The 13,969-nt window shown below is 47.8% G+C and overlaps 1 protein-coding gene across 2 annotated transcripts in view; it reads right to left on the minus strand.

Moving 5' to 3' along the window:
• Window positions 1-3,650: 3,650 nt before the first annotated feature.
• COLGALT2 (collagen beta(1-O)galactosyltransferase 2) overlaps window positions 3,651-13,969 on the minus strand; it is a 56,297-nt gene continuing 45,978 nt past the window's right edge. For both annotated transcript variants that reach the window (XM_074877105.1, XM_074877107.1), the window contains 7 exons: window positions 11,533-11,652; window positions 10,983-11,059; window positions 8,965-9,071; window positions 8,022-8,154; window positions 6,497-6,624; window positions 5,773-5,979; window positions 3,651-5,317 (listed from right to left, as the gene is read on the minus strand). In XM_074877105.1, the coding sequence (XP_074733206.1) occupies window positions 5,041-5,317; window positions 5,773-5,979; window positions 6,497-6,624; window positions 8,022-8,154; window positions 8,965-9,071; window positions 10,983-11,059; window positions 11,533-11,652 (1,049 nt within the window). In that variant the 3' untranslated portion in view covers window positions 3,651-5,040. The remainder of the gene's footprint in view (window positions 5,318-5,772; window positions 5,980-6,496; window positions 6,625-8,021; window positions 8,155-8,964; window positions 9,072-10,982; window positions 11,060-11,532; window positions 11,653-13,969) is intronic.

Consider the following 13,969-nt stretch of genomic DNA (forward strand, 5'->3'; position numbering starts at 1 on the left):
TATTTGCCTGGAGTGAATCTGTTTTCTTCTCTTAAGAGTTTATTACTGCATGTCAGTTGTGGGGTATTTTATACCTCACACCACTTCCCTCACTGTCACTCTTTCCAACTTCATCACTTCTACTGTTTTAACTGTACTCAACTTCTTCTACCTCCCACAACTCATCTCCCCTGCCACCCAGAGAACTTGAAACACCATATTTGAGCTGTAACCCTTCAGCTACAACCTTCCTATACTTTTTTTTACTCTACAGTTGTGCATTTTCTTTTTAATTCCTAAAAGATTTTATGAGGACAGCTTCTGTGTTTCTTCAGCAGGGTGGCTGGAAGGGCTGTCCAAGTAAACCAGTCTCTCGCCTACGTTACCCACGAAGGGGCAGCAGCTCACCATGAGCCATGCATAGTCCAGTCACATGTTGCAGGAGTGCAGTGAGCTTGTTGAGAGCTAAAGGGCAAAGCAAAAGCCATCCCGGTGCATCAGTCATGCACACCAACCTGCTATGGAGTATTTTGTGCTATTTTTTGAGCTTTCAGTTTAATGATTTCTGTTGTAACTAATTGGGTACTTTAGATTATACACAAATTTTACAACTTCATGAAATCATTCCCTTTTGGGTCACTGAATGATTTTTGCAGCAAGTTAATATAAAAAAAAATAAATTGTTTTTAGTGTTTCCATCTCTTCCTCATTGTCACCATCATGGCATTTTTATCTCCTGGCCTCACAACCATGAGCTTGTTGGGTTTTCACCCCCCCCCCCCCCCCCCCCCCGCACACAATACAAATGTTTGGAGTTTACATCACAGCTGCTGCTTCTACCTTTTAGCAGTGTCCCTCTTCCCCTCCGAGCATTCCTACAGACAACCTGCCATTTCACAAGTCCCTTCAGCGGTGGGGGAGACTCCTAAAACTGCCAGAAGTCACACTGTGAGTCCCAGAACTGTGGCAGTTGCCTTCATTGCTAAAGCACTTCTCCTGTTACTATAGCAAAAGAAAGATTACCCTGAATTTAAGCTGTCTCCTGCTTTTTTTTTTTCTCACTTAAATTACCTCAGGAGACAAAACACAACAACACAAGCTTACTCAATTTCCTTCAGGATAAATACAACCTATTTGTGAACTAGGAATTTCATATTGCCATACTGAAAGCACAACAGCACTTTTCCTTTCTTAAACAAAAGCAAAGACAGTTGTTAGGTTACAAGCAGTCTTATCGCAGATGATCATTTTTAGGGCCTGTCACCATAACCTTTCTTGGGAACAAGTTGCTTTTTCAGCTGGCTTGCTACTCACAGTTTGTAAAACCTGTTCCTAGCTTCCACTGCTCTGCCACCACGCTCGCTGGGACAGGCGCTGCTGGGTGTTTTTTACATCAGCTGGGGCCTCCTGAGGCTTAGCTCAAATGCTCCATAGCAGAGCAAAAACCCCCCACACCAAAAGGAGAGGGAAAAAAAAAAGGGGGGGGGGGGGGGGGGAAGCGCCGCAGCAAACAGCCCTCTCGGCCGGCGCCAGAATGTTATAAATGCAGAGGCAGAGCCGAAAATAACTTTTATAAATTTATTGCAATAAGAACAAGCTCGGTACGCCGGGGAGCAGGGGGCTTTCTGCTCCGCACCGACGGACACTAGATGGAGCTGCGTCACTCCCGTCTATAGCCCCATCCTGGGCTGCACATGCGCAGCAGGGCCCCGCAAACTTTCCCGCGCTTTCTGGTGTTGCCGGGGCTCCTGACGGGGTCCCTCCAATCATTTTCCACCTGCGCAATCCGCTGTTGCTGGGGGCTTCTGACAGGGGTCCCGCCAGTAATTTTCCACTTGCATAACAACAGTCACTGAGGAAAAAAAAAAAACAACCCTCCAAACCCTTTGAACCATAAAACCACGACAAATCTCCTTTAACATATATACATTGCAAAATATATTAAAGTTATTATATATTCTTAACACAAACCACCACCATATTCTTCACACAGAAGGCTGGTGCTCCTACTTGTGCTCAGTTTTGAAGCCCCTTAGATGAGGGGGAAAAAAAAAAAAAAGTACATGGAAAGTGGAAAAACATCAGAAAAACACAGAAGTGTTTCAACTGGCTCCTACTTTTCCAAAACACAGTTAATTCTGAGTAGAGCAAAGCCTGGGCCACACCTGCCAAGGAACTGAAAACCCAGACAGGGAAAAACAGCCCTTGTCATAGCAGGTGGAACCACTGGCCATCCACCACAGCTTGCATATAGGTAAAAGAACAATCAGCTAGATTGAGGCCATGTCTGCTCTGAAATGGACACATTCATTTAATTAGTTACATTTTTATTCTCGTTTCCCCCCTCCCCTGAAATTGCCATCAAACCCCTTGTACCACCCGCTCGCAGAGTCAACAAGAAAAAACCCACCCAAAAAACCCCAATGCTGTTGTCAAGATGTTTTTAATAAACTGCTGCTGCTCTACTTAGAGAAATCAAAGTTAAATAAAACTCAACCTCCCCGAGCATCCAAACCATCTCCATGGACAGTACCACTTCCCGAGCACACGGTGTTAGCCACCTCTGGCTGCAGAGCTGCCTTCCCTGCTGTGCTGTGGGACCACGCCCGTGGGACCTGCTGTGAGGCCAGGGTAGCCTGGTGGCTCCCATTTTTATCATTTGAATGAGCTACATTAAGGTTAAAAAAGGACGGGGACGCAAATCCCATTTTTTTTTTAAATCCATGCTCTGTTTCCTGCATGGCCACTAGAGCGATGCTCTCTGCCCTCCCAGGGAAGAGCCCGAAGGGGCAGCTGCGAGGCTGTGCCACAGCCCACAGCCCCCCTGCATGGCTCTGGAGGCTGGGATGGCACACTCGCCCTTCCCTCCCGAGCCCCCCCACACGAAGCGAGGGCTACCGTGAGGAGCACCAGGGTTGTGGTCAGCCACGATGTTCATGAGGAAACTGCTGCAGGAGGATCATGAAAGGTCAGAAGAGGGAGGGTTCGAAAAACCAGAGTGCTTGCTGACACAGGTAAATCGCCCCCACAGTTGGGGGAAAGAGAAGCTGCTCCCGTGGACACAGAGATGGGTCTTTCACAGAACTAAAAGCACATGAGGGTGGAAGAGATACGCAGTGGTGATGTGGATGAACACAGCGGAGCCATAACGAGCCTTTATGTGGAGAGGCAGCCACAATATTAGATCGGAGAAACGATACCAGGCCAAAGAGACTCACCCACCCAGCACTGGCTCATCCCGGCTGCTCTGTCAGACTCGGATGCACACGCACAGTAACGCCCGAGAATGTGCTGGATGCTCACCAGTTCACCAAAGTCCTGCTTCTGAAGGCCACACCAAGCTTCTCACCAACATCTTTGGGATTGCCATCATACTTCCAACAGGTCAGACTTGCCCCTGGTAAAGTGAGACCTGAGGAGGAAGCGAGAGGGCTTGTCAGAGAAGAACGACCCAGGCTGTGCGTGGTGGCCCGCGGCAGACCTGCTCTCCAGACTCACCCCATCGCACGGGCACCTGCTCCAGCCTGGGCAGCAGAAGGAACACGGCTCCCAGGCAGTAGATGCAGAACAGGCACATTTATACAGCCAGTGAGTCCACGGCGGAGTGACACAGCTTGAGCTGGCCTTCCCCGGCCAGAGCTACTCCCACCCAATGAAGACTACACACAGTGCTCATCTTGCACCAGGTTCTATGTATTATCAGACCGGCTGACAGGTAATAACATGTCTTCTTTAGCAGAAAGCACATTGATCAGTAATTATTAAAAACAAACAAAAATTTAAAAACCAGCCACACATGCTCAACTGTACAGCAGCCAGCAGGTGAGTCTCTAGATTGCAAGCCCAGGAGGGCATCCTCCCTCTGCACCAGCAGCCTGCAGCCCGAGGTCTGCGCTGGCTAAACCTAAGCAGTGTAGTCCGTGGTCACCTGGCCTCTGAGAAACATTTTTTTTTTAAAAAAAATAAACACCATACTCTGCTGACATGTTAGCCAACAGCAAGTACATCAGAACTCATCCAAAAAAAAAGACAAGTTTGCTCCTCACATGAAAAAAATATCAAGGCAAGTTGCCTTTCCGTCCTGTAACACGCAATTCTATCACGGCTGTTGAGAACACTAACATCTCTGTAGGCTGTTTTGTTTTTATAAAGGTAGTGTCAAGCAGTTCATAACCAAACTTTTGAAGTTCCTAGAAGTCCTACACTTGCTTTTTATGGCCTAATTAAACAGGCCTGCAAATAGGTTGTCAGGCTTTATTTTCCTGAAGGAATAAACTGAGGCACGGGGTGAAGCAGGACATGACACAAACTAACTCCGCCTGTGTTCCCTTCAGGCAGTGCAGGGACAAATACAACCAGCAACCTCCACTTTCTCTGCTAGCTTCCAAGATTTTAGACATGCCAAGACATCAGTTCTGGACTGGGAGGCCTGTTCAGATGGGATCTAGCAAGTTTTGAAATTTGCAGAGGGGAACCCAGCAGTAGTTTTCTATGAAAGTGTGAAGAGGGAGAAGATACTACAGAGGAGCACGGCTCCAGTGCACTGAACATTTTTGGAAACCATCTTGATTCTGACAGGGATCCCTTTGGAAAACGAAACCGAATAACCCACACGCTTGCCTGAAGTTTGTATCAGTGAACAGGGTTATAAAAGCCTACAAACCTACAAGGAATAACAGTTACACAGCAGCCCAGTTACAGCTATCCAGAAAGGTATTAACACTTGTACACCTCTATATATTAATCTTTATAAATACAGTGTTCTACACGAGGAACTGTAGAAAGACGTCATTCAAGGTTGTTTTTTTACAAAAGCTTGAGAGGGCTTTTGTTCAGATCTCTGCCTTTTTTCTGCCAGTCTGGAACACTTGGTCTTTTTCCTCCTTCATCTCCCAGCCAGTCCTAAGCGACTTGGTTAGTTGTCAGGTCCAACCACTGTGCTTTGCATTCGAAGCAGTGGGAAGGAGACCACATGAAGAGCTGCTCTACAACTTTCAAGGGTGAAAAGCTAAAGTGTGAGGCAGGTTCAGCTGTCAACAGAGTCCCAGGGGAAGCGGGCAGTCATAGCTCATCCCTGGAGGACGGCGTGTTGAGAGATGACTGGGAAGGCAGGGCATCCTTGTTCTGGGCATCGCTGTGGATCTTGCCCTGCTGCCGGGATTTCCAGGAGTGTGTTCTGTCCCAGTCCGTTGACACGGTCTCGTTGTCCCAGATTGTAGAGGTCTCTGTGTCACTGAGGTAGCCCGGCTGCCCTGTGTAGTGGGTGGGGTAAACAAGCAGGGGTTCTGCTGAAAAGGCTTTCAAGTCTCTTGACTCATAGTACTCCATGTACTTCGCTCTAAAGAGGAGAGAAAAATCATCAGTAACAGAGCGAACGTTCTTCAGTGCCACTGCTTGTAACTGTGAGATACAAGCCAATCCACTGAGCAAACAGGTCCCAGGGAGCAGAGATAGTTGCTGGGGTGGAGTCTGACTCCCCGCAGCCAGAACCATGTGCCTTACAACCACACGCAACTTATACAGCCAAAGCCTCCGTTACCAGAGACAGCCAAATGTCTCAGAACCAGGCCACAGGCCCTTCACCGGGCAGGAACAATAACCGCTCTGCAGCAGGTCTGTCACCTCCTTTGACCCGACTCAGGAGTCTGCTGGAGACAACCAAAAAGCACAAGGAGTAGCCCTGTCCCCCACCAGCCAGGCTACAGAAGTGAGACACACCAACATGACTGGACTTAAGATCATTCAGCAAGACCCAGTTCACATCAACCCGAGCAGCGAAGGCATCCTACTTACACAGGGTGCTTGTTGTACATGACTGGCAGAAATTCATCTACAGGCAGCATCTTGCTGAAGGGCTCAGCTCCGATGAGTTTCTGAGCCCCTTGGAAAGAGATTGCATACCCCAGGGTCCAGTAAGAGTAATCAGCTTCCACCAGGTTCATCACATTGGGAACTGCTTTCTCAGGCTCCTGCACCTGCATCCTTTTCCGGCCAATGTAGCTTAAAGGGCGAAAAGACCAAGGAAATTGGAACCAAAGTGAATCTGCAGCAATTAGGACCACAAGACTGTTTATGTTAACCAAGGAAGAGCAAAGGGTCATTCCAATAAGTAATCCCTGACCAGGCTCACGGATTTCTTATCCTGCACCACTCCCAGACATCCAACTCTTAACCCAGTGGGTGGTACAGCTGTGAAAGAGTTTGTAAGGGAGCTAAGATGACACAGTCCAAGCCTCAGGACTGAGCTGAGTCAGTTCCTCTGTCACAGCAGCATCTCCAGACACTGCTGAGATCAACCAGCACTGCCCACACAGGGCAGTAGTGGCACCCAGCAGGCATTTCAGCATCAGTCTGCCTCAGAAGGCAGAGCTGTCCTGATGGGAAGAGCCACCGAGAAGTCTCTGCCACCTTTCCCTGCACCCCAGCATTCACCCACATCTCTGTCATGACACAGCAGATGCTGCTGACCTCCCTGCATGCCCAGGGGCTCCCAGGTGGCCGAGGGCCCGTTACTTACATAAGCTCCCAGTCTAGCTGGGCTTGTTCAACATCATCCATCAGCTTCATGAGCTTCCTTTTAAACTGGTGTTCAAAGCGCACATCATCCTCAATAACAAGCGTCTTCTCCAGTTCTCTGTTCACCACCTGAAACAAGAGAGTTTGGACGTGATTACAGTGGCACACATGGGCTACTCCCTGCACCCTGAAATTACTGGGGTCATCCTGACCTGGCACTGCCTTCTAGACCATGCAGGTAGGGAGGCTGGAGAACCACTCCCAGGTTCACAGCTCAGCTGGGAGAGACATCACAGTTTTAGATGCTTATTCTGAGACACTTTAAAGATGGGTAGTATGAGGATATACCAGTATACCAGGATATTAAGACAAGGTGCCAAACAAAAATGCATGATTTCAAACTGCAAAGATGGTGGAAGGAACATATATTTACTTTAGTCTCCTAGAAAGTGTTATTACCCTCATCTGAGGGTAAAGGCAGGGACAGTAGAGAAGAGCCAGTGAGAACAGGCCTGGGAATACCCTGTGGCTGAGCATCTGCAGCCTAGAAAAACCCGCCATCTAGAACCCATGAGCTACCATCCAGCATGGCCACAGCAACCACCTCCTCAGGGAATATGCAGCAGCCTCTGCTGCCAAAGCTGCTGTTCAAAAAACCCTTTGTTGCAAGGAAGTGTTCCTGAAGTGTGTGAAGGAGGACAACCTAGGGTATCCAAAGTCTGGCCCTGAGGGCCTAGAGAACACACAGGCAAAGGCATCCTGCATGTAGGTTCCCATGTCATCATCTGAGTGTTGGTGATTTAGAAGTGATTTAGAAGAAGCACAGCTGGGCTTCTCAGCAGTGAGCCCCTCCATCTGGCTCTGGGCTCTCTGGATCAGTGCCCTGCCCTGCTGCAAGGAGGTGCTGCAGCTAACACCTCTGTGGGCAGGGGCTGCCTCTACTTGGGTAACCACTGCCACTGCCCAGCCTTCGTTTTGTACCAAGGCCTCTCCCTGCCCTCACCACACCTTACTTGAAATAATCCCTCCTGTTGATGTTGGGCTGTGTAACTCCAGCATCTCTGACCAGCACAGCCCAGATCCTCTCAAGTGTCACTCCCCAGGTGACCAGGCAGAGATGGAAGCTACAGCTTTTACCACCCAAACAAGATCTCTTAGCTCAGGTAACAGAGGACGGGAACTTGCTTCAGTCCAGATGCAGAACAAGGGAAAAAAAAACAGAATTATTTTTTTTTTAACACCATCTCTTCTTCAAAACCTGCTTGCCTTTCTCCTAAGCAAACTTGTTCCGACCAGGATGCTGTGCAAAAAGTGCCATGAAAATATTCTGATAAAAATCACTCAGAGCTGTTGGCAAGTGGAAAGCAGAGACGAGAAAGCTGAACACAGCTTTCAAGAAAACCCCTGTGCATGATCCCCTACAAACCAAGGAAAATAGTTCCATCCTACGCTTCCAGAAAGCTGCGTTGTATTGGATGCTCTGCCCTAGGACTGGCTGTGCCCCGAGGCACCCACAAACTCCTCACCTCCTTCCAGATGTAATAGTGACTAAGGAAGCAGCCGATCTCTCCCCTGGTTAGTGGCCTGGAGGAGTACGGGTCCCGGTAACCCGGGAGCATATCGATGCTGAGAGCTTTGAGCTGACTCGTGTTCAGTGCTCTGAGAAAGAGAGAATATTTATCACCATTTAAACAAAAAAAAAAAAAGTAAATTCAAGTCACACGCGCAACATGGGAAATGCTGCTGATGTTCAGAGAAGATGTATCTCGAGAAATTCTGCACTTGTCTCACTCAAAAACCAGAGAAAAATTAACTTCTTGTTTTACATTTCTAAATCAAGCTGACAAATCATATCCTCGACTCTGCCAATGGCTTCTTGTGGGACCATCAACTTGTCAGGTACTCGGTTTAGATTATTTTTCTAAGATGTCTTGATGTGTACCCAAGTCTCAAAGACCACTAGATGGCATGTGGGTTCCTATCTCCCCGCGGCCTTTTTGCAACTCCCGGACCAAAAATTTCTGCCTTGATTTCTCATTATAAAAAGGTCTTAACACAGCTTGGAAAGGGCTGTGTCAGGGTTAACACTGTAGCACAACAGCTTTGTAGCACCAGGATGAAAAATCTTCCCAGGAGATAACTGCTCTCAAATACTTTCACTGCTGACTCCTTTTAACTGTGTGCAAGTGTTATAGTTCACAGAAATCAGTATGATTTTAACCTGATTTTCATCTTAGTCTGAACCACGCTGCCCTTGTTCTCTCATGGAGACTGACTAATTGAAAAAGAATAAAGAAACAGAGCAAAACTGCCCCAAACAGGCTGTTAGGTAAATAAAAGTGGTACTCGCCTCTCCCCTCAGCCCACCCTTCCCCACAGAAGGGAGGTCAGGGAATCCAAGCAGATGGTGTTAAGCAGAAACGCACAACCCCCTCTTTGCAAACATCAGCAACCCCAGCCAAAACTCACTTTCCATCCACAGCCTCCACTATCTTGACTGCAATCTCCTGCTCATAGAGAGTCCGCAGCATCCGATCCCGCCTGTCTTTCCGACGCTTCAGATTGATCATGAAAATCTGGATAGAAGAGAAAGACATCAGCCTCCTGACTTGGGAGTGAAGAAGAAAAGGGAGTCCACTCTTCTCCAGCAGCCCCATTGGAAAAGCAGATCTTATGAAAATAGTGGATGTGTTTTCATTCCAGGTTGCTTAGAACTTGTCAAAAAATTTGGGTTGGTTTTGACTTGAAAGCTTAGAGGCTTGTTCTCTGTCCAACAACTACTTTTTATGAATGTTCACAGGGGAAACTTGCTCTTTGAAGATGAATAAAGGTGAGAGAAGACTAGTTACAGCCAAGTCTATAATTTCCCAAGATATAGGATGTTTTGATTTATATTAAACACAGAGTAACATGGTCGTCTCCACCTCCAGTCCCAGAGGAACACTGACCCGCATGCTTCCCCACCATGCTGCCACTGCCTGTATTAAGGATTATCGGTGGGGCCACCATCCAAGTACAGGGACATGGTAAAGAGAGAATTTTCGTAATTCAGGCACTGAAAATCCGCTGCTACCCCTGCCAGAGCACAAAGTCTAGCAGGGAGCCAAGACCAGGAACAGAGATGTCTGGGCAGGGCTCCGTCCAAGCCTCGAGGAGACAGACTCTTTGGTGGAGGGCAGAGGGCTGAAGCCCTCATTTGCAGGTAAACTGCAGAGGGTCAGGCACATTTTTCAGTCCCAGGCAGACAAGTACAAGTGCAGCCTTGTAGCCTGTGGAGCAAAACCTCATCCCAGTAAGAAGCGGATCAAATTCTAGGTCAGTACAAATGCAAAAATAATAAACTGGATAAATAAAGTGCAGCCACAAAGGACAACATGGAAAAAAACTACTCCAGCTGTGTCCTAAACACAGACGCTCAAACCCACATAGCCAAACCAGGTTCAGGCTTTACGAGTCATATAAACAGATGTAGCAGAATACACCAAGAGAACAAAGGCTCCCCTGATCACCAGGACCCCGTCGCTCATGGTGCCACCCTGGCAGCTGCATGCACAGGGGTTGCTAGCTCTGTGAATAACACGGACACTGGTTAATTAAAGCCCAGCAGATCCCTCTCCAGCCTTCTCCCCTCAATGCTTGCTCTCTCCACAACGTGTGGCAGAGATGGGAAAGGAATTTCTGCAGGATCCTGGGGCACTAGCAGTGTCAGCAACCATCCTTCTAGTTCACTTAAGGCCATAGCAGAAAAATGTGGTGACCAAGCAGGGCCGGGGGAGAGCTGCCACAGTAAGGACACAGCACACATGATTTTCACCACCCCTGGACATACCTAGCTTGGGCTAGATCCCATCTGTGAGCTGGCTCCCCCAGCTGCTCTAGGCTCTCCAGTGTGTCTCTCAGGTGAGAGAAATTGTTCCCTTCTGTCACTGGAAAGCAGGAGAGGTTTCCCAAAAGAGCAGTTTTTGTTGCAGACTGTCAAGCTGCTCTGCAGAGTCAGATGTAGAGGAAACAGCACAAGAACTGGGGAGTTAAATAACCTGTTTTTCAGCCTCACTTCTGTCATCTCCTCCTGGCTGGATTAAAACATCTATACCATCAAGGCAGGAAGCCCAAAGGTTCGCTGGGCACTGCCCTTGCACACAAACCTGCACTTCTGAACAGGAGTCTTGTAGCAGCTACTAAGTGCCCGCAGACCTGACTGGCCTCATTTCTCCACAGCAAATGCCAGAGGGAAAGAAAGCTCCTTGAGCCCTTTCCCTTCTGCTTCCCTGAGCTCGGCAGAAGCCCTCTCCACAAAAGGATGGCTATTTTCTCCTTGCGAAAACTTTAAGTCCAAAAGATGAGTGATTGGGAAAGAGCTAACTACATGAAAAGATAATATACTCCAAGGGAAATGGCTGGAAGCTCAGCTACAGGGAGAACCCAGATCCTCTAAGTGATAAATAGGAAGACAAGACAAGACAAGGGCAGCAAAATAGGTTCCTTACTTCATCAAATCCCATCTTGTCAGGATTCTTCGGAGGAACAGAGACATACTGAGAGGGTTCAATGGGAGGACGATCGACTGAAAGAGAGGAAAGATCCCCAGCATCACCCTCATGTACAAGCTGCACTGATATATCTGCATGTGTTTTTATCACTGGGTCTAAAAAGCCCCAGAGAGCTGGGTTATGAAGCCAGCGCCGGAGTGGGTGTAGCAGAAAGCGTCCATGTTGCAAAGCAGAAGCCAGCAGCCACGTGCCAGACAAACCTCATGACAAAGACGAGGTTCTGCAGCATCCTTTCCACGTTAAAGACGCATTTTTGCGTTTAATATGGGGAGATCAAGGGGTTTTGTGAATGGGGTTGACCTGACTGTGAAGTGGTTACAGCCCTGAGTAGAAAAGCGGTGGAAAATGGAAAACTGCGAGTCAAAACAGCAGGAGAGCAGTCAGATCAGGATGCAGATTCCCAAGGGGAAGACAGCTCGGCTGCTGGCAGGAGAGCTCTACAAACATGAACTTGGGGGGTCCCTCATGGCAGGGCACAGCAACTCACTCATAGCCTCGATTAGCGTGTGCACAAAGTTCTCGGTTTCTTCTTGTAGCGTCTGGTGCGATTTCAGGGGCATGGGAAGGAAGCCATAGTGTTCACGGTTGCAGATGAACATCTGTATTCCTGGGGATCACAGAAAAACAGAAATTAGAGTCAGGTCTTCTACCAGCGGATTTTGCTGCTCTTTTGCTGCAGAGCCACAACCAAACTTATGCCAGGACCTCAGTCCCAAGAAGTTCTGCTTCATAAGCAAACAGTTCAAAAACATCACAGTACCATTTTCTGGTTTATTTGGCTGGCAGCAAGTGGCCTTTCCTATGAAACCAATTCCTACTCGCTCCCTAACAGTGGGTATTTTTAACTGCAATCAGTTTTCTCCTAGGAGAGATGGAGGACAGCCCTCTTAGATCAGAGAAAAGGGTCTTCTGGCCTTTGCCTTCACACTATGAAAACAGCAGAGGGCAGAACTGGCCTTTAGGAAAAACAGTGATACACACAGCAGGACTACTGCGAGTAACTGGGGAGTACTGCAGAAACCCTCATCCCCAAAACCCCCCTGCACCGCTCAGACCTGGCACCTCACCTGACAATCCCTTCACAGACCCAGAGCCAACAGCAGGACCAGGTTTTCACCCTCTGAGTAAGCCAGCCTCAAGCAATGCAACAGCTGGCACGGGAGCCAAAAGGGCTTCCAAAGGAAAAGCAGCAGCGATCCTGGGACATGGGGCCTCTCTCCCCACACAGACTCAGGGCTCAGCAACAGCCTCCAAACCAGGGAGGCGGGGGAAATGGGGCTCAAAGGTGGGGGAAACACACAGTTTTCAAAGCTTAGGGTGAAGGCAGCCTTAGAGAGGGTAAAACTCAAACTCAGCGTGGCTAGGGGTGACGGAAGCTTTTGTCTGAGCTTTGTGAGGCTTCTCTGTCAGACCACAATAAATATGGAATGACTCTTCCAGGGTGGAGGAGCCAAGTCTAATCCCTGGCTTCAACAGCACATGGTTGGTCAAACATGGGCCCGAGCAGTTCAGCTCCCCTGGGATCACACGGGATGAAGCTGCAAGGCCCAAGGCATCAGCATAGCTGGGGTCTGTTACTAGCCTAGCGAGGGATTCAGTCCGGGTTTTGTAGTCAAGCATCTTCCTGCTTCTGTTTGCTTTGGCTAGAAAATAAAGCCAACATATTTTCACCTGTGCTGGCAAAGGGCTTTGAGGAATATATATGATAACCATCTTGGAAGTGCCAAGTCTTCCACCAAACATGGTCCTTTCCTCTCCAGGATTAGTTTTTATTGTGCCCTGAAGATTAGGAAAATGCTAAAGAGACACCAGCAAGCAGAAAAGATGCTTTCAAAAAGGGGCATTGAGGTAACATCCTTCTAACTCAAAAGCTTTTGCAATTGCTTCTGCAGTTCTGCAACTGCTTGTTCAAGGAGCTGAATCTGAAGGTGCAAAACAAAGAGAAGAAAGATGCAAAGCCTCTCCCCGGAGCAGATGCCTTTGCAAGGGAGAGACCCACCCACTGCTGAGATTGTTCACCAGGAATGTCCCAGCAGATCAGCAAAGCGCTGCTCCCTCTGCACTGACCAAGGGTTTGCTCACTCACTGTCAGCTATAATGGCAGCAGCAGCACTGGCCCTGGTGGCACATCAGGCACCGTACTCAAAAGCTACATCCAGAGAAGCCAAGGGAAAGTATTTCCATTGTTTTTCATTGAGCTCTGGTAAGGCCCTTTATTAATTAACCAGTCTGAAAGCCGCTAGAACCCGTACAACTGGCCAAGCATATTTAAAATAAAAATAAAAATGAAAACCTGCTTTTTTCTTTTTTTTTTCTTTTTTTTTTTTTTTTTTAAAATGAAACAAGCCAACCACCCCTCCTCCCTCTAGGAAATAAACACTACCTGGTGTGTTGATGCTTTCATGTATTAGTCCCCCTAATCCTTGGTATTTTTAGCAGAGCAGAATTGTCTGCATTAATGACCTCGGTGTTTCTACCATTTTAAGTTCTGCAAGTAAATTGCTGGCTACGCTGCTTGCCAAAACACATTCAGCTGTCAGCTGCAATTTAGGTAAATGGCAGAATAAAAAATACTACCTGCTGACATTAATGGATTTGGCACTGATCTAATCAACTAATCTTATCTGGCTCACTGATCTCCGTTCTTATCTTCCGCTGGCTTAAACACAGTTAATCTGCATAGATTCATGCCAGTATTTCTGCTCCTTCTGGGATAAAAGCTACTTTAGAATGGTAAAGCTACCTCAAACTGGGGAGGGGGACTTGCTCTCCAGTGCTGTTTTTATAATAAAATGAACAATTGCTGCAAGGGACAGAAAAGCTATAGATATTTGTATTATTACTAGCCTTTGTAAGGCAGTCACCAGGATACACAGCCATGCCCTAAACCTATAGCCATATCTAGGCAACTTAAAATTCCCTCC

The sequence above is a fragment of the Strix uralensis genome, chromosome 8, assembly GCF_047716275.1.
Source record: "Strix uralensis isolate ZFMK-TIS-50842 chromosome 8, bStrUra1, whole genome shotgun sequence".
In the NCBI taxonomy this organism is placed as follows: Eukaryota; Metazoa; Chordata; class Aves; order Strigiformes; family Strigidae; genus Strix; species Strix uralensis.